Here is an 18,488-nt window from a genome sequence, read left to right as displayed (position 1 = left end):
TAGGTTAGGAGTTTCCCTCATATTATAGAATTATTTAGATATCAAGACTTCATTGAATATTTTGGTTTGAAAATAGCATTGTAATTGCTAAAGATAACTTTAGGAGTTGATATTCTCTTCCCTTAAACCTATTGATGCTGAAATTGGATTCTCACATTTTTATTATTGTATTTACTTCACTATTCAACACGTATCTAATAAATAATATAGAATTGATTCAAACTGCAGAAGGTGTTTGGAGTCGACACAAACGTATTTAAAAAGGGACCGATCGACCAATGGAGCCAAGGCTAGCAAGTAGACACAAGTTCTTTTTCTGATGTGAAATTGAAGGTGAACTGAAATGGCCGATACATATATTTATATATTTTAATATATATAGTAACCTTACGTCGTCGTCTTATGCATAGGTTTAGGTTTGAGGGTCAAAATGGGAAATTAACCCTGATTTTCAAACATTATAATTAGTAGGCCACGTTTTCAAATTATATTTTTTACTAGCATCTCGAGTCTAAGAAACTCGATTTAGGGCCTATAAATCGAGCTTCCTTCTCATCAGACCAAAAACCAAAGAATCATCAAACCAAAAACCAAAGAACCCAGGCAGACCACGCCACCACCGTGTGCGACCCCGTAGCGCAACCCAGGCCGCGCAACCTGGGTCGCGTTGCCTGGGCCGTGTGACCCGACAAGTTGAGGTGAGCTCTCTCTCCTCAGATTCTTTCTCTCTCTGATCTGATGGGTTTTGGGGGTTTTTTATTTTTTTTAATTTGGATTTTAGGTGGTTGTTGGAGGGTGGAATTTGGATTTTAGGTTGTTGTTGGGGTGGATTTGGTTGGATTAATGCTTAGATTTGTGGGTTGTATTTGGGACTTTGGAAGTTTGAGCCTCTTAAACTCGAGATGCTAGTAAAAAATATAGTTTGAAAACGTGGCCTACTAATTATAATGTTTGAAAATCAGGGTTAATTTCCTATTTTGGCCTTACAAACACACTTATAAATAATTATAATCCTATTAGAGTATTCACATCAAGTAAAAATTATAACTTTTAACAACTCAAAACACTATTTTATCTATTTTAACATCCCACTTTATTATACACCCAACATTAAAGGTTTTATTTTTTTTACCACTTCATTATTATTATTTTTTTTGCTAATTTGTGTCTCTTCCTCTCTCTTTTTGTACATCTCTCTTCTCTAGCTTTGAAGATGAATCACCTGCTTAGTTTGCCTTTGAAGATGAATCACCTGCTTAGTTTGCAAATAAACATGCTGACCATCATGCAATTTATCAACTAATTTGGCAATTGACTAAGAACGATCAGAACCTGCTTGAGTCATCAAAAACTAAGAATTAAAGGAATTATTAGATTTGGACAAACAACTCAACTTTGCCTGCTCCCTACGAAGTCGCTCAGAATGAAAAACCGGTGGAGGAACTATGGTTGATTCATAGCTAAAGTCAGCTAGATAAAAGCCCAGCCCAAAATCAAACTGATAACCACCACAATCAAACCTACCTTTCAAACCTAAACCCACATCACAATCGGAGACCTATTAGCCATAAGTGAAACCACCAAGAGCCGTAACCACTATTAGAACTACCGTAGCCCAAACCCACACTCGCTAAACCACCGTAACCCACAAGCCAAAATCAAACCGATAACCACCACAAAATCCAACCTAGGGAGAGGGGGAGAAGATGAGAACGAGAAAGAAAGGCAAAACTAGGGAGAGGGGGAGAAGATGAGAACAAGAAAGAAAGGCAAAACTGACAGAAAAGAAAGAGACATGCGTGAGTGGGTTTAAAATGCTATTATTTTATTATAGCACTCAGCTACAGTGAGCTGCTAGAGATAACAGCTCACTGTAGCTAAGTATCAAAATATTTAGCATTTGAGAGCCTTGATGTAGTAGATATTTTTGTGTGTTGGTTGTTAAATTGGCTTTTGGGCATTTTTAGCATTCTTGATATGAATGCTCTTAACTCATAGACCACAACTTAAAAACAATACGACAATGTAGTAAAAGATGATCTACCTATTCTCCATTACTTTTGCAAAATCGCTTCACTGCAAATGGGAAAGCTGACCAATGGTGGTTTGCAATGGTTTTGGTTATAGGGAAATAGACCCCATTGGTTCAGTAAAAAATTTGAGAAATTACCAAACTAATCCAACTATGCACAACCCTAACACAACATTACTTATTAATATATTTGGTTTCCTCCACTATTTCAAGAAATAAAGTAGCAATAATAGGGAAAAAAAATTGTGTTCCATTGTTAATTGAGAAAAACATTATGAATAAATTTTGAATAAAATACCAATTATTTGTTAGTATAAATAATCCTTTTCTAATTGCTTGAATCATGTGAAGTAACACACAATTGTCATTTACACTCACACGTAACATAAGAATTTTTCTTGTTAGCCAAATTCCATTTCATAACATAGGTGAGTATGTTATTCTTGGAACACTCGCACACCAGGTGGTAGTTACTTTACTTTTGAATGATATTCAAATTTCTTGGATGATGAAACTTTTCTAGTTAATTTAATCCTAAATCATATTATAAACCTAGAATTACAAAAAAAAAAAAAAAAAAATAGATCCTAAGTACGTGACAAAGTGGTGATGAAGGTAATGAATTGGCACCTAGGTTCTTAAATGACCCACGGTTTTATCCTCCACGATTACCTAAAAATAAGGTTCCTTTCAATTATTTTTCTTCAAAATGTGGATAACATTGACATTTCATCTCCATTTCATTAAAGAAATAAGCATTACCCTCACTTTCAGTCGAATGCTTATGAGAAATAAAATGAAATGGAATGGACATTTCCTTCTAATTATTTTTACCACCTAACATCCATTTAAGAGCTCATAAAATAATGGAAATATATGAAAATGAACAAAAAAAAAAAATGTTACATACTCCTCTTAACTTTGTATCATGATGGGCCCAAGTGAGGTGAAGGTGGCAACTCAGTGTGAAGTTTTTGCAGCAATTTTTCCATGTTGTAGGCTCAATTTAATAATATAATACTTTAAAAAAACTATTTTTCCCACTAGAATTGATTTAATTTAATAATAATCGGTAATCCATACAATGCACAATAAAGTTCAACATAATATGATTTTTTTTTTTTTTGTTTGAATATGAAATTTGATCATTATGATAATTATTAATAATCATTTATTATAATTATGTATATATTATATATTATAGCATTAGGCAAATTTTTTTTTTATTATTAACAAAAGGTGGAAGTTAGAAAATGACATTCCTAGCTTTGTGTTGTGTCACATATGTTGCTCTGGTAAGACAACAAAGCTTCACATGGACCCCAGTCCCCGAGTATTAGAAAAAGTATTTTCTATTAAATGATATCACATCATCCATATGATCTAATAAATAAGAGATACATAAGAGACGTATGTGTAAGAATAACTAACCATTAACACGTCTTTTATTTATTAGTGAAATTATTATTTTTTATTGATATATCTCACACTTATTGGATTTTCATATTACTGACATAATATTATTTGATATCAAATACCTTCTCCGATTACTGGGTAGGCCGCTCTTAGTAAACATTCATAAGCTCAGTATTGTGAATTGTGTTCTTGTTTATATATGGAATTATATATTCTACTATTTATATAAAATATGATATGTTAAGATTCTAATACTGTTTAAATAGAAAATAAATTTTAAATACAATTAAATAATATATATTAAAATAATTAAGTGTAAAATTGTGAAGTCTCAAAACTTTATCTAATACAATATTATGAGGTTAACTAAAAACGAAACAATTTTGGTCTTATAAAGATTATAAATATTATTGTCTTATTATATTTATTTTATTTGGTATCATATAATATTTGCCAACTTTTAATACAATATTGTTTAAAATAAAAATAAAATGTCTTGTAACTCAATTAGTTGGCATATTTTTGTATTTTCAACATAAACATTTAAGTTTAAATCTTCTCAGTCTCAACTATCAAATTATCAATAACAACAACAATAATAAGAGCAAGAATGTGTCAAATATGTAAGAGAGTATTATTGGGAGTACGCATGTTGTGAAGAAATTAAATTCTATAAAAATATGATGTAAAATCCAAGTTTTATACCCTTCGAAGTCCAATCTCTACATGCCACACCATTTAATCACATATTAAAGAATAGGTATAGTTACACTCAATCAATTCTAATACTCATTTGAAAATCCAACTTAACTAAAACAAAGAGTTTATTAAGATGTTATTAAGTGTAATAGTATGTATTGAGTTTTAAGTAAAAAATTGATGTGACAATCTCTTATTGAATTGTGAAAAACATGAGTTTTACACTCATCCTTATCAAATTCAGACTTAGTGAAATTTCGGTTAAAGTTCCTTATCATCCATTCCATTCCCTGTCTATCAGCCCAATTGGAACAAGCATTCCATTCTACCATTCCATTCTAAAACACGTAAATAAACGGAATTCATCTTTTAAAAAAACTTTCTTATGCATTCATTTCCCATTCCCAAAGAAACTATAAACTCCCAAACTGGAGAATGGATAATAAACTAAAACATACCTGAAGTGAGCGCCTCACATTATAAATTACATGAGCATCAAATTCCACACAAGAATCTACAGGAGCTTCAGACCTTGCATGCAGTGCAGAGAGTGAACATCGGAGCAAGAGAGCATGTCACCCAAGTAACTAAGTTCCATGCATAGTTCCATTGAAATGTTAACAACAGATTAATGTGGGGATAATTAGATTAATTTTTCAAACTGGGAATGAAAATACTACAACACTTGAACAAAATAACCAATTCTGGTTCAAATGCAGTCAACTTCAAACAAAATTGTAGTATATTAGCAACTGAATAAATAGGCACTTCTCTTTTTCTTTTTTCTTTTTTCATTAGAGAATAAAATACAAGCTCTTGCAGCAATCTTCCCTGAATATTGCAAGCAATGCCTTGGACAATGAGCTTCTTAGGTTCCAACTGGGAGCATTTCCTCTTCTATCCAGTGATCCCTTATGACTTTGAATTGGTCCTTGCTTCATTGAGGCTCTACAATCCAGTTTATGGAACTTGTTTGTTAATATCAGTGTAAAAAAATTTCGAACGGACAAAAAAAAATAAGTAGCAAGGTAAGTCAAAAATCATGACAATACATTGTTAAAGCATATTAAAATAAGTATCCTCACAACATACCAGTCGTTTGAAGGATCTGCTTTGTGCCGTTTTCTTCGAATTCTCCACATTGGGTTTCGCACGATCTAGAGCCTACAGATTAACACATGCATGCTTCTTTATAAGCCTCTAATCAAACTAATTCTATTTGAACCCAATAATTGCAAACCAAAATTGATTTTAAAATGTTCAACAACCTAAGTAGATAAGAAATGAATTGGTGAGAAAATAAGAGATGGGAATAGAATTGACAATAAGTAGAGAGCCTTATAGGATTGATTCTAAAAAAGAAAAAAAAAATATATATATATATACATATATATATATATATATATTGTGTGTGTGATTGTTAGGTGTTTTCTGTGTTCAGTTCGAAATTGGAAAAATTGGGAAACAAGTGTTTTCTCATTAATGGTGAATGGTGAGTTTGTAAATACGAGATTTTTTTTTTTTTTTTTTTTTTTTTTTGATAAGGAAATAATTTATTGATTGAAAAAAAAAGGTGCTGAGTGCACAGGCAGAATACATAAGAGTACAACACAATCATAAAAGAGAATAGGAAGGCAACAATTGAAAAACAGAAAAATACAAAACTAGTTTTCTAGGAACCCACAATTGGGAACGAAGAAGACAATAAAGACCAATCATATGAGGATTTCAGAATCTAACACTTCAGCTTCCCATACTCCATTATAAGGATTTCAAACAATGAAGACCAATTATAATTCTTACACATGAAACACCACTCCATTATAACGATGCCCGTTCTCCTTAAGTTATTGGTAGTCAAGATCTTCCACAAAGCCACACACCATGAAAAGAAAGCCATCCTTGGTGGGACCCTAAATTTCCATATACTTCTCCAAGGAAAATGTAGGTCACCCCTCCTTAGACTCTATAGTAGCTCTTCACCTGGAAAACTTTGGTTCGGCAAAGGACACCACACTAATATCTCTCCTCATACGGTCATACCTGATCTTAACATTGAGCACTCTCTCCCTTTATTTGTTAACTCCTCATCCTTCCAAATCTTCTTCTCCCTCTTCATTTTCATCTTCACAACCTTTACTCCCTCTTCTCTTGATTGCCCAACAAAAACCAAAAAAAGTTTGGGCTGCTGAGTTGTTCCTTGATTTAGGGTCCATGGCCTATTCAAAGCTTCAACCCTTCCTTGATACGGGGTTGTCAATTGGAAATTGTGAACAATTTGTGTTCTTGGTGATGTTTTGGGACAATTTAGGGTGCTTTGGATGCCAATCAGTGATAGCACAATGTTTGGGTACAAGGGCCTGGTTAACCCTATTGAGTAAAATCCAGCCAAATGAACTCAGCCCTAGCAGGGTCTGTTCACATCACAACCCACCAGAAAGGTGGCTTCTCAAAATAGGATGCTTTACAAAACTAGGAATCTATTCTTTTTTTTTATTTAGCGTGCATCAATTCTTCTCTTTTTTTTTGGGGGGTAAAACTACACATCAAATTTTATCTAAAGAAGGATTGGATTCAAAACATTTCTCTTTTGACTGAGCACTTTGTTGAATCACAGTTCAAGATATTCACATTCATCTCCTTAAAAAAGCATACTTCAACAAAATCAAGAATAATATATCACAATAATACATAATAAAACTAAGAGGGACACTTCATAAAACTAAAAAAAAAAAATAGAGACTGATCAAACAGGAAAGAACCTGAATCAAAGATTCCACACGACGCCGCATCCGTGTATGCATGAAACCCTCTGAGCACTGCAGGAATATGCATGGAAAAGATTTAAATCAATCAAGAAAGGAATAAGTAAAAAAGCATGCTAAAATGAAGCATGGTACAAACTAGAAACACCAAAAGGTGCCAGTTGAGCTACAAGGCTCTTTGCAACAAAAACAACAGATTTCAAGATAAATGAGAGCATATTATCAAAATATGTTGTAGCTCTTGTACTTATGACGCCAAATTTCTACCATTATCTATTCAACTGAGAGCATGGTGAACATATACATGATCAACAATAGTAAACACAATAAAAGTGCTGCATGAATCCTCCCATCACCTTCCCTAGCTAGAGCACTCACTGGGTGGCTGTGAGAAGTAGAGAGAACATAGTAACATGTACCCTAATGGTCATAGTGACATATACTCATGCTAAAAATATGACAGATCTACAGTGGTGTTCATACACAATACATGCTCCTCACTAGAAGATAATATAGACAAAAAGCCACAATATAAATAGATTTAAACTGAATTGTGTGAATATATCCAAGAGCAAATGGTGGATTTTGTCTGATGTAATAAAGCATATCAAATATCAAATAGTTTTAACCACTAACCAAATGTTTTTAATATAGGTACCATTTCCAGCCAAAACTAATCATTATGTGTACATTTACCTAAATGATACTTAAGAAATTTTTGACATGCAATATGGAATCTCTGTGTAAGAAGGTGCATTGCTTTCTCTGTCATAAATATTGAGACTAGCATATGCACATGTATTAATTTTAATTTTTTTCTGTATTTCACATTTCCCCAAGCATGTGAAAAAATTTCAGCTAAAAGAACGAAGAATTCAGGCAATTTAGGTAAAAGAAATCTCACTTTAACATGATAACTAACATAAGCGTGAAATGTTGATAAACTCCAAACAGTACGGTCCAGCTTTTTGCCTTCTACATGACGAGGGAAGATAACTGCATTTGTTGAACACATGGCAATCTGTTACATTGAGAAAAAGGACAGAGGAAAAAAAAATAAAAATAAAACAACTCTTCTACATTACCAAATGTCACAAATCCTGCATTGGCCAATAATGCTTCAGCAGGAGCTCCCTCTAGTTCTGGAGGAGGAGAAGGAGACCACAAACAAGAAGGGGCACTGTTAAGTCCAGCTGTACGTCTTGCTTCCACAAACTCCTAAATGATAAACAAACCTTGAATGTGAAAAACTAGAAATAACCAAGAACAGATTAAAGAACACATACCAGAAAGGTATGCTTGGAAGTGTCAACAATAGAATTAACATAAATATGGTAAAATTGTAATATTCAATATTTGAAAGGCCTTCTTAGGTTAACCAATAGGCTCCAATTTAAATGGTCCCTCCTCCTTCCATAATAATAGGATGGAGGGTGAGCTTGTGGGTTCAAGGCCCACTTGGTGCGTATGTAGCTTACCAATAAAGTAAATTAAAAAAGGCCTTCCTAGGACCATCAACAAAATGTGACAGTCCAGCCGTATCTTTCCTAGATAATAAATCCATGTCTGCATTTTATTTCAAATGTACTCTTTGATCAGTAAATTTAGATCATATATTTATTGTACCTGCAGGAAGGAAGTTGCAAGAACAATATCTATGGAGTCCGTGAATCTCATAGGATATACAACGGTCACCTTTTCAACCTGGCAGAAACCATTTCAGAATTTTGTCAGCATAATTTCAAGCTCTTTTCTTCTATAGCTAATAGTGGGCTTGAAAACCTTATATAGCTAAAAATGGGTGAAACGAAAAATATACACAAATGAATTGCAGATTACTAGAGGCTCTGTAGAGCAAAGACATTTTTAACTGGATTTTATATATAAATTCATTCAAAAATATGATATTGATGAGGCAAAAGATCAGCCTACACTTAATAGTGACCAAAGGAAGGAGACAGGGCTCTCATTATCCAGAATACTAGAGTATTTAACTTTTGCTTTTGGCTTTCCAAAGCCTTTTCTTTTTTCTTTTCTTTTTTTATGTTGTCATTTGTTGGCTTTATTAAATGAAGAGGCTGTCAGAAAGTATAGAGAATGTAGGAAGTCCAGAATTATTTTAAAACAAACAAGCAGATGAGGGGAGGGGGAAATCAGTTTTAGCTTTTGAGCTATTGAGATCTATGTGACAAACATGTAGGAAGTTAACCCATTTTATTGCTTTCTAACTTGTTTTTTAAAATAATTGAAGTAGAAGCTGTTCCATCTCTGCTATTGCCAGTTTTTCATTTGTGACTTCTTGCTGCGTCATGGTGACAAAGCTCCTGGACCTGATGGGTTTCCAATGGCCTTCTTCCAAGCATGTTGGGGTATTCTCAAAACTGATCTTATGGCTGTATTTCACCATTTTTTTGCTAAAGGTCAGTTTGAGAAAAGCTTAAATGCAACATTCATCACTCTCATCCCTAAAAAAAATCCAGCAATTGAAGTCAAGGATTTTCGCCCCATTAGTCTTGTTGGGGGGGTTTATAAAATCATTGCCAAGGTCTTAGCCACCAGACTTCGCACGGTCATGGAAGATATAATTTCTCCTTCTCAAAATGCATTTGTGAGGAACAGGCAGATTCTTGACCCTGTGCTTATTTCTAATGAATGCCTCGATAGTAGAGTGAAAACTGGTTTGCCAGGGATACTTTGCAAATTAGATGTTGAGAAGGCTTTTGATCATGTCAACTGGGGTTTTCTTATGCAGTTACTAGAACGGAGTGGGTTCTCTGCTAAATGGAGGCAGTGGATTTTCTTTTGTATATCTACCGTTCGATTCTCTATATTGATAAATGGCACTCCTTGTGGGTTTTTTGAGAGCTCCAGGGGGTTGAGACAAGGAGACCCTTTGTCCCCTTTGTTGTTTGTCTTGGTGATGGAAGCCCTTGGGAGAATGTTGGATAAGGCTGTCCATGATGGTCACATGTCAGGTTTTGCTGTGGGTCGTTTAGAGGGAAGAACTTTGGAGGTGTCCCATTTGCTCTTTGCAGACGACACTTTAATTTTTTGTGATGCTGATTTGGACCAAGTTTTGTTTCTCCGTATGATTCTCATTTGGTTTGAGGCGGTTTCTGGTCTGAAGATAAACTTGGGCAAGTCAGAGCTGGTTCCTATTGGTATGGTGCATAATCTTGACTTATTGTTGAATGTCCTTGGTTGTAAACAAGGTACCCTTCCAATGAAATATTTAGGCCTTCCTTTGGGAGCTAAATGTAAGGATAAATCAATTTGGAACCCAATTCTGGAGAAGATAGAACGGAGATTAGCAGGATGGAAACGTTTGTACTTATCCAAGGGAGGTAGAGTCACTTTAATTAAAAGCACTCTATCTAACTTACCCACATATTTTCTATCTTTATTTCCTATTCCTGCTTCTGTGGCTAACAGAATTGAGAAACTTCAGAGGGATTTTTTATGGGGTGGCATTGGTGATGAACCAAAATTCCATTTGGTCAAATGGGCTACTGTTTGCACACCCATTGCTTCGGGTGGTTTGGGGATAAGAAAGGTAAGACCTTTTAATGAAGCTCTACTTGGGAAGTGGCTATGGAGATTTGGGATGGAGAGGGCTGCTCTTTGGAGGCAAGTGATAGCTGTGAAATATGGCTGTGAATGGGGAAGTTGGTGTACTAGACCTACTAACGGTCCATATGGTGTTGGCTTGTGGAAAAATATTAGTCGGGGATGGTCTACTTTCTCTCGACACATTCTATATGAGATTGGGGATGGGTTTAGGGTGAAATTTTGGCAAGACCATTGGTGTGGTGAAACTTCTCTTGCAGTCAGCTATCCTGAATTGTTTAGATTTTGCCGAGATCAAGAGGTTAGTGTGGCTGAGGTTATGAAGTTTGATAACGGAATCCTGTTTTGGGATGTAAGTTTCTTTAGGGGTGTGCATGCTCGGGAACTAGAGGCACTGGCCAGTTTCATGGATACCATATATGGTGTCTCGGTTAGAGGGCTTGGTGAGGATAAAATGTGCTGGAAGTCTGTTAGAGAGAAGGGATTCACAGTTAGGGATTATTACAATCTCTTAGTGGGCCCTACTGACTATTGTTTTCCTTGGAAAAGCATTTGGAAGCAGAAGGTTCCTTCTCGAGTAGCTTTCTTTGTTTGGACTGTTGCTTTAGGAAAATGCTTAACGATTGACAATTTACGAAGAAGGAAGGTTTGGATATTAGATTGGTGCTACATGTGCAAGTGTAATGGGGAATCGGTTGATCATCTTTTTCTTCATTGCCCGGTTGCAATGGATATGTGGGCTATGGTGTTCGGGTTGTTTGGAGTGAGTTGGGTTATGCCACAATATGTAGTGGGGCTTCTAGCATGTTGGCAAGGCAGTTTTGGCCGTCATCGAAATGGGTATATATGGCTTATGGTTCCTCATTGCTTATTGTGGTGCCTTTGGAGGGAGAGAAATAGTCGGTGCTTTGAAGATAAGGAGAGATCCATATCAGATTTGAAGCTATTTTTCTTTAGAACATTAATGGATTGGTTGGCTGCGTTGCGGAACCAATCCTTTCCATCCTTTCTTGATTTCTTAGATTCTTGTAATTTTTGTTCTTGATTGTTTGAACCCTTGTACACTCCCTGTGTACTAGGGTGTTCCATTTTTTGAGATCAATAAACTTTTACTTATCAAAAAAAAACTAAATGCTAAATTAATTGAAGCTGAAGAATTATTTCAAGGAGAGAGGGAGAATACTAAATGAAAAACTATTTCACACAAAAAAACTTTCTAGTGAATACTACTACTTTCTACAAATAAACCCATGAATGGTTAAACAAAGTTGTTCAAAGTTATAAAGAAGAAAGAAATGCAACAAAATGTGTCAAACTGTTGAGATGATATTTTTACCTTAGGAACCAGGAAAAAAGACTCATTTGGTCGATGTACAATGGCAACCAGCCGATCCTTATTAGGAGCAACAGCCCTTGAACCAAGTTTTTTTAGAATTACTCTCAATGGAGCTCCAAGTACCACTTCCCTTACAGATGCAATCTTTACCAAAATAGCATGTCTGTACTCTACACAACATCAACAAAACAAAAGTGCCAAAGAGCATCAACAAACTCAGCCACCAATTACATAAATAAAATAGATAAGTGAATACATGAAAAGTGTGTTTTAATACTATATGATAGAAAACAATATTAAACAAAGGTAGACTTCACTGCATTTATATCAAACAAACTGTTCTAAGTTTTTATATGTAAGGTGAAAAAACACTCAATTGTTAATCACAATGATTTGCGTCAATCACGATGCATTTTTAAGAGCATCATTCAGCATTCTTGCCTGCACAGAAGCCCTGAACTGCATGGTAAAAGGGGGATAATGATCCAAATAATAAGGCTTCAGAACAGTAGGTGCAGCAAATATAAGTCAGGTTGGGAAAGGGGAAGAATGATCCGACCTTTAGGAGGTGGTATCTCATGGAATGACTGTATGCAACCGCTCCCTCACAACATGCTTGTGTGTCCCACATGCTGTGAGTGATCAGCTGTATAAGATAAGTTTCCGACATATAGGGCTTCAAAACAGTAAATGCAGTAGCCAGTCACTCAAATTATATCATAAATCTACAGCTTTGAACACAAGGGTGATTTGCACACCTGATGTCAGATCTTTAATTTTGAGTAATATAATATGGCATTTATAACTACAGTCTATTATAGGAAGGTCTACAAGTGAATAAGGCATGTGGAAGAGGATTTTGGAACTTGAGTTATAAATTGTCCCAGGGATTTTTTTTGATAAGTATATAAATTAATTTAAAAAGTGCCAAAGGGACACAACTCTAGTAGGAAGAGCAAGAAAAAAGTAAGAAAAACATTAATTATCGATAATTCAACTGATCTAAGAATTCTAAGAACTCTGTCAAGGAGGTTGAACTTGCTCCTCATGCCACTCATGCAAGGAATGTAAAAAAAAATCAGCTCACTACAAACAAAATTTCAAACCAAAAATTCCACATGACACACAAGGGCAAGACTCACCGCACCTTGGCTCCTCTATGGCACTCAAACCGGCCTTGTGAACATTCCAACAGTTCAATCATATATTTGGGCATCACCAAAGTCAGCCCAACCAAAGTAAAGATAAAGGACTATATATCAGTTGCCATAGAGCAATGGAGAAGAAAAGGATAAATAGATTCCCCACTGCATTTACGCATAACACCAATCAACTATTAAAATGTGATGCTTGTGAAGGTTATCAACTGTTAGAATTCTCCTAAGGACCACAGTCCACACGAAAAAAGTCACATTTCTTGGCACCTTAGCCATCCAGATGCTCTTCCAAGGGAAAGAAACTTGTAGGACCTCTAAGAGCATTTTTTATATTTTTTTAAGACATGGAACCTACCAAGGCAGGGCCCTTTGGACCCACCTCTGAGGAGTAAACCATGGATACATGACCCCACTCACCAAAACCGCGTATCAGGTAATCTAGGTGAACTCCATTAGGGATCGACCCCAAGATGCCTGGTTCAATAGCTCATCCCAAGCCTCCAACCACTAGGCTGCACGGGTATCTAAGAGCATATTAAAATATGATTTCAGCTCAAACACTCCTTTCTTTGATAACAACCACACTACTTTGTCTTGACTGAATGAGGCAAGAAGATTAAGCTCTCTAGCTTTAAGGCAATGCAATGCAACAAGTGCATAACTTTTTAACGACTGCACTTACACATTACACATCTATTAACAATCCCTAGCTCCCGTTTAACAAGGTCATCTATGGTGATTCACGTTGCTTTTATTTCAACTCTATTTTCTTTTCTTTTTTTCTCCAAAAAAAAAAAAATCTACTTTCTTTTATACAGGTTTTTCTTTTTGTTAACCAAAGGAAAGTGCTTAGGGGAAAAACCTATGTTCAAAGAAAGAATATATCCTAGAGTCTTCTTTTAAAAGCTTATGTTGCCCATGGTAATCCACTTTCTTCCTTGATGTTTCTATTCTCTATTGAGACATTTTTTTAATTTAGTTCCATTTTCTATTGAGAGATAAAATGAGAATTTCTTACGACCACTTAGCAGCAACAGGGAGGAAAATTCTAATAAGCACTTGAGTGCAAGCATCTAACTCTGAACCTGAGAAACTGGCTTGAACCCAGGAGAATAGTCACAATCAGTTACCATCCTAAAAAATTTTGGAATTTCAAAAATGAATTGAAATGTTGGTTTACCTATTCACTAGTTAATGCAATACAACTAAAACAGAGTTACAGGTTATACACAAATCTTTTTATATTCTCCTAGTCTTAGAGTTTGTTGCGCCCTAAATTTGAATGAGAGCATAATTATCCAAAAAGATCCTACTTGAAGCATGAGTTCATGAATATGAGGAATTACTGCAATGATTTTTTTTTCTTTTTTTTATTAAGTAATGAAATTTTTTTTGAATGAAATATACCCAAGTACACAGGGGTTGTACTCAGTGAGTAGGTACAATCAAATTCTCAAATTATAATGCTCGAACATATCTAACAAAGTAAAATAGGGCACAGAAGGAAAAGCAACACTCCAATCCAACAAAGTGTGAAGGAAAAAGGATTTAACTTGAAGAATAGACAGTTCACATCCCTCAAAGCTTTCTGTTCCCACCAAAGAAACCACATTAATGCGGCAATGCCCTCCAAAAAGCTATACTATGATGCCTACCGAAAGTACCCTGCCATGTGGCTAAGATATAGAGAACCTTCTGTGGCATAACCCATTGAAATCCAAACAAACAACACACCATTTTCCACAGCTCATAAGCTATAGGACAATAAAGAAGGAGATGATCCACCAACTGGAATGTTACCTAAACTGAGAAAGGAACTGCTATTGGCAGATGATCACCTAAGCATAGTCTAACCTTTAGCCACACATCCATGCCTAAAATTCCTTTCAGGTGCTTCTGCTGGGGCAAGTTATTGATTGCATAACTATTTACCAATTTCTATTAGCTTTGCACAAAACCTTCTCAGAAGGTCAGACAGAAAATCAAAAGAGGTTAATAAATGAATATTAGAGCCCAAAAGAAGCACAACCCTGAATTGCTTCATAAAAAAGAATTGAATAATACAACTAATTGAACCTAAGTTAGGATAACACAGGGGACTTAAGTTCTTTAAGTTCTATACAACACATATGGACAAACTAGCAGTGATCTCTTCAATTCATAAATTGATTTCTTTGAACTTCACGAATATTAAAATATGTGCAGCTACACTTATAAGAATGGCATATATGTGTATAAAATGAGAAATCATTAAAGTTCCAACATTTTTAAATTCTTCCAGAAGGTCACACCATCTCAGGTACAACTTCTAAACATTTCACTTATTAGTTCATCAGAACTGATCCTTGAAACAAAATTTTACCTATGTTATGTATGAAGGGTGAAAAGTTGTTAAAAGAAAACCTTTTTGATGAAGTGAAAGAAATATTTCGAGCAGTCTTAAAAATTATACGCGAAGATGGACATGTTTAACAAGTGATCCTAGATATTTCAGCATATCTACTATAGCAAGCTTATAATGACCTTAGAAAAGGAACTCGTTGAACCTTCATCTGGAGGAAGTTTTGACAGATTCAGTTTCAATGTGAGATTAAAGCCATCCTTTGGAGGATCAAGAATTTGCACAACCACGCCATATGCAGCTTTTATAGCTTCAATGGCTCCAAATGGAAGCCCATTAAAGAAAATGGCTTCTGCAGGAGGAGAGGGTAATGATACTGATAACAGCAAGACGTGGGAATTCTTCAACGACACCTGCAATATAATTTTGGCGCATAGTTAAAAGAACCCAAAATACATACTCTACATGACAAAACTACCATATCCAAATAAACAATTACTAGCCTCTTCACACGCATTATGTTCAAAGGCCCTATCTAATTACTATAAAGTACACATATTTAATCAAATTAGTTATATAAGCAGTTATTCTAGTGCAAAAAGTGGGGTTGCAGGGAATCTGTTTTAAAGTTTAAGTCAAGAGCCTTGTAGCTCAATTGACACCTCATGATATTTTTAATAGAGACATCCGAGTTCAAGTCCCCACACCCCCAACTTTTTATCAAAAAAAAAAAGTTTAAGAGTCCATTTGGGAACCACTTATTTAGTTGAAATTGAAAACTTTTTGCTGAAAGTACCATAGATAAAGCTAAAATATAGTTGAAATAGTCTAGTGAAACCCCTACCATAAAATGTAACAGGACTCATAAATAATACAAAAAATAAGCTGAATAGAAAAAAAGTTGACATTTTAAGACAATGCCAAACGCAACCTAAATGTGACCTAAATTTTAGGTAAGTGAAATTTATTATTTTCCTTACTAGACCCTATTAATTGAAGCTGTTAGAACTTATTTTCCATTTTTCTACCATTTCATTCTATCAAAATTCAAACAAATTATGAAAATTTACAAAAACAAATCGATTCAAGACCCTTTTTAGTTACAAGTTTTACTCTACAACTTCATTGAATAAAGAAAATCAATACAGAAAAAAAAAAAAAGGAGGTGAAAATGACCTGAATGTGGAAACGAACATCATCAAACTCGACCCAGTTGTAATCCAATTCCACTGCTTTATCAAGACTGCACAATCAAAACAAAAATGTAACATAAATATGTGAAAGAATTTCGAAGCATGAATAAAAAAGAGAAGAAGAAGAAGAAGAAGAGAGAAATGGAACGAACTTGTGAACGCGATTTAGCAAGGTCTGGAGGAGAAATCTGGAATGAGATTGCAACAGTATCATCTTTTTTCTCTCTCTGTGTGTGAATTTGAGAGAGTGAAGTAATGACCAGTTTGGGGGATCAAAACAACATCATCATCAAGTGTTTATTATTATTATTGCTTTTGCTTACAACTTTGGGTCTTTGGAGATTCTCTCATTTCTTTTATTTTCTTCGACTCTCGTCGGCAACGGGTCGGTTTGACTCCATTTTTTATAATTGGGTCGGGTTTGCCCACATCTACAGTTAAAATAATGAATTTTAGTTAATCTACGGCTAGGCTATTTCTTTTTTCTTTTTCTTTTTCTTTTTCTTTTTTAATATAAAAAGACTAAAATTCAATTTATTCCTTAATTTTTGTCCAAGTATTTCATTAATTTTTTTTTATATTAATTTAGTCCTTCATATTATAAAAGTGAATTAATTCATTTGTTGTTGATAAGTTATTAAGAAAAAAGTGGTCAAATAGTCTCACTTGCTATTGAATTTAGTGTATTTTTGAAAATTTCTTATTTGTGATAACTCATTTACATAATGTAAAAGAAAAAGTTAAAAAGTTGGCTTAATCTCCAAAATCTAAAAGGTAAATTATTTGAAATAAAACTAAGACAAAAAGTAACGTGGGATTCTCAAATAACAAACAATACATAAAATAAGTAAAAAGCTCACTTATGTAATCACATCTCCAAAACTCACACTTTAGACAATATAAACGTATTGACTTGTTTTGACAAAGTTAGAGATTTATTTATTTTTGGTTTTTACAAGAGACACAATAAAGGTCTTAATAGGGATTTTTTTTTTTTTTTGGAAAATTAACATCATTTTGCTAACAATTTCGTTAATTAGCAACGTTTCTAAACTAATTAGAAAACTAGCATCTCGAGTCTCTTAGACTCGAGTTCACTATAGCAAATCAAGTTTTAGAGATTTGAGTTCCATGTGATAGCAGAGTTGAAATAGAAAAATCATCCACGTGGAACTCAAGTTTTAAAGACATAAAACCCAACAAAACTTGAGTTCCATAAAAACTTGGATACCGAAAGAAGAGCAAAGAAAAGCCCAGTAACACATTTGGATATGGAGAGGAAGAGTAAAGAAAAACCCAATAATGCATGATCAAGAGGAAGATCAACTTTGCTCAAGTACATCGGTCATATTCTTCGTCTTCTTTAGTCAAATAATTCTTCTTTCTTCTTCTTCTTCACTTTGTTCACTCTGTACTCTGTATTCTATACGCTTCTACTTTTAGTTTTATGGAAATCGAGTTTTAGAGGCTCGAGTTTCATGTGGATAATTTTATCCACCTCAGCTTGGAACTCGAGTGTTTAAGGCTCGATTTTTTACAACTGAACTCGAGTTTTTCAATCTCAAGATGTTAGTTTCCTAAGTAGTTTCAGAAACCTGTTAACTAACAAAATTATTTCTAAAATGGTGTTAAATGGGGAAAAAATCCTCTTAATTGATAAAAATGCAATTCTAAAGATTAATTAAATAAAATTTAATTTTTTTTTATAAAATAAAACTTTAATATTAGGAACTAGATTGGGTTGTTGTTGTTGTTGTTGTTTTTTTTTTTTTTTTTTTTTTAATATAAGAAAGTGATGTTTCAAATTTTTAGTAAAAATCTTTACTTTTTATCTACCAAACACTTTGAAAATCCCATCATAAACCAATATCTCTAAATTTAGAGCCGACCATTCAGAGTGTCCCAAACAGGCAGACTGTTATTATTATTATTATTTTTATTTAAAGATTAAAAAAGAAAAAGAAAAAAAGAAGAAGCAAACC

The 18,488-nt window shown here is 34.3% G+C and overlaps 1 protein-coding gene across 1 annotated transcript; it reads right to left on the bottom strand.

The window, feature by feature from the left end:
- Positions 1-4,722: 4,722 nt before the first annotated feature.
- Positions 4,723-16,847, bottom strand: LOC115968624 (actin-related protein 2/3 complex subunit 2A). The gene is made up of 10 exons (XM_031088059.1): positions 16,659-16,847; positions 16,490-16,556; positions 15,519-15,726; positions 11,816-11,985; positions 8,539-8,616; positions 7,998-8,130; positions 7,817-7,908; positions 6,910-6,966; positions 5,240-5,311; positions 4,723-5,095 (listed from the first exon to the last, which is right to left on the bottom strand). Exons 1-10 carry the CDS (start codon positions 16,718-16,720, stop codon positions 5,060-5,062), a joined length of 975 nt encoding a protein of 324 aa, XP_030943919.1. The 5' UTR covers positions 16,721-16,847; the 3' UTR covers positions 4,723-5,059.
- Between the last annotated feature and the right edge of the window lie 1,641 nt (positions 16,848-18,488).

Source organism: Quercus lobata, chromosome 11, assembly GCF_001633185.2.
Source record: "Quercus lobata isolate SW786 chromosome 11, ValleyOak3.0 Primary Assembly, whole genome shotgun sequence".
NCBI lineage: Eukaryota > Viridiplantae > Streptophyta > Magnoliopsida > Fagales > Fagaceae > Quercus > Quercus lobata.
The sequence above is the reverse complement of the archived record's forward strand: the minus strand, read 5'-3'. Positions and strand labels throughout refer to the sequence as shown.

What these genes read in the sequence shown, in the direction of transcription:
- LOC115968624 (XM_031088059.1), bottom strand. Translation starts at nt 16,720, where the DNA reads ATGATACTGTTGCAATCTCATTCCAGATTTCTCCTCCAGACCTTGCTA. An exon ending in ATGTTCGTTTCCACATTCAG is followed by an intron (nt 15,727 to 16,489) that starts GTCATTTTCACC and finishes ATTATATTGCAG; the next exon opens with GTGTCGTTGAAGAATTCCCA. An exon ending in GTGTGGAATCTTTGATTCAG is followed by an intron (nt 5,312 to 6,909) that starts GTTCTTTCCTGT and finishes GTTAATCTGTAG; the next exon opens with GCTCTAGATCGTGCGAAACC.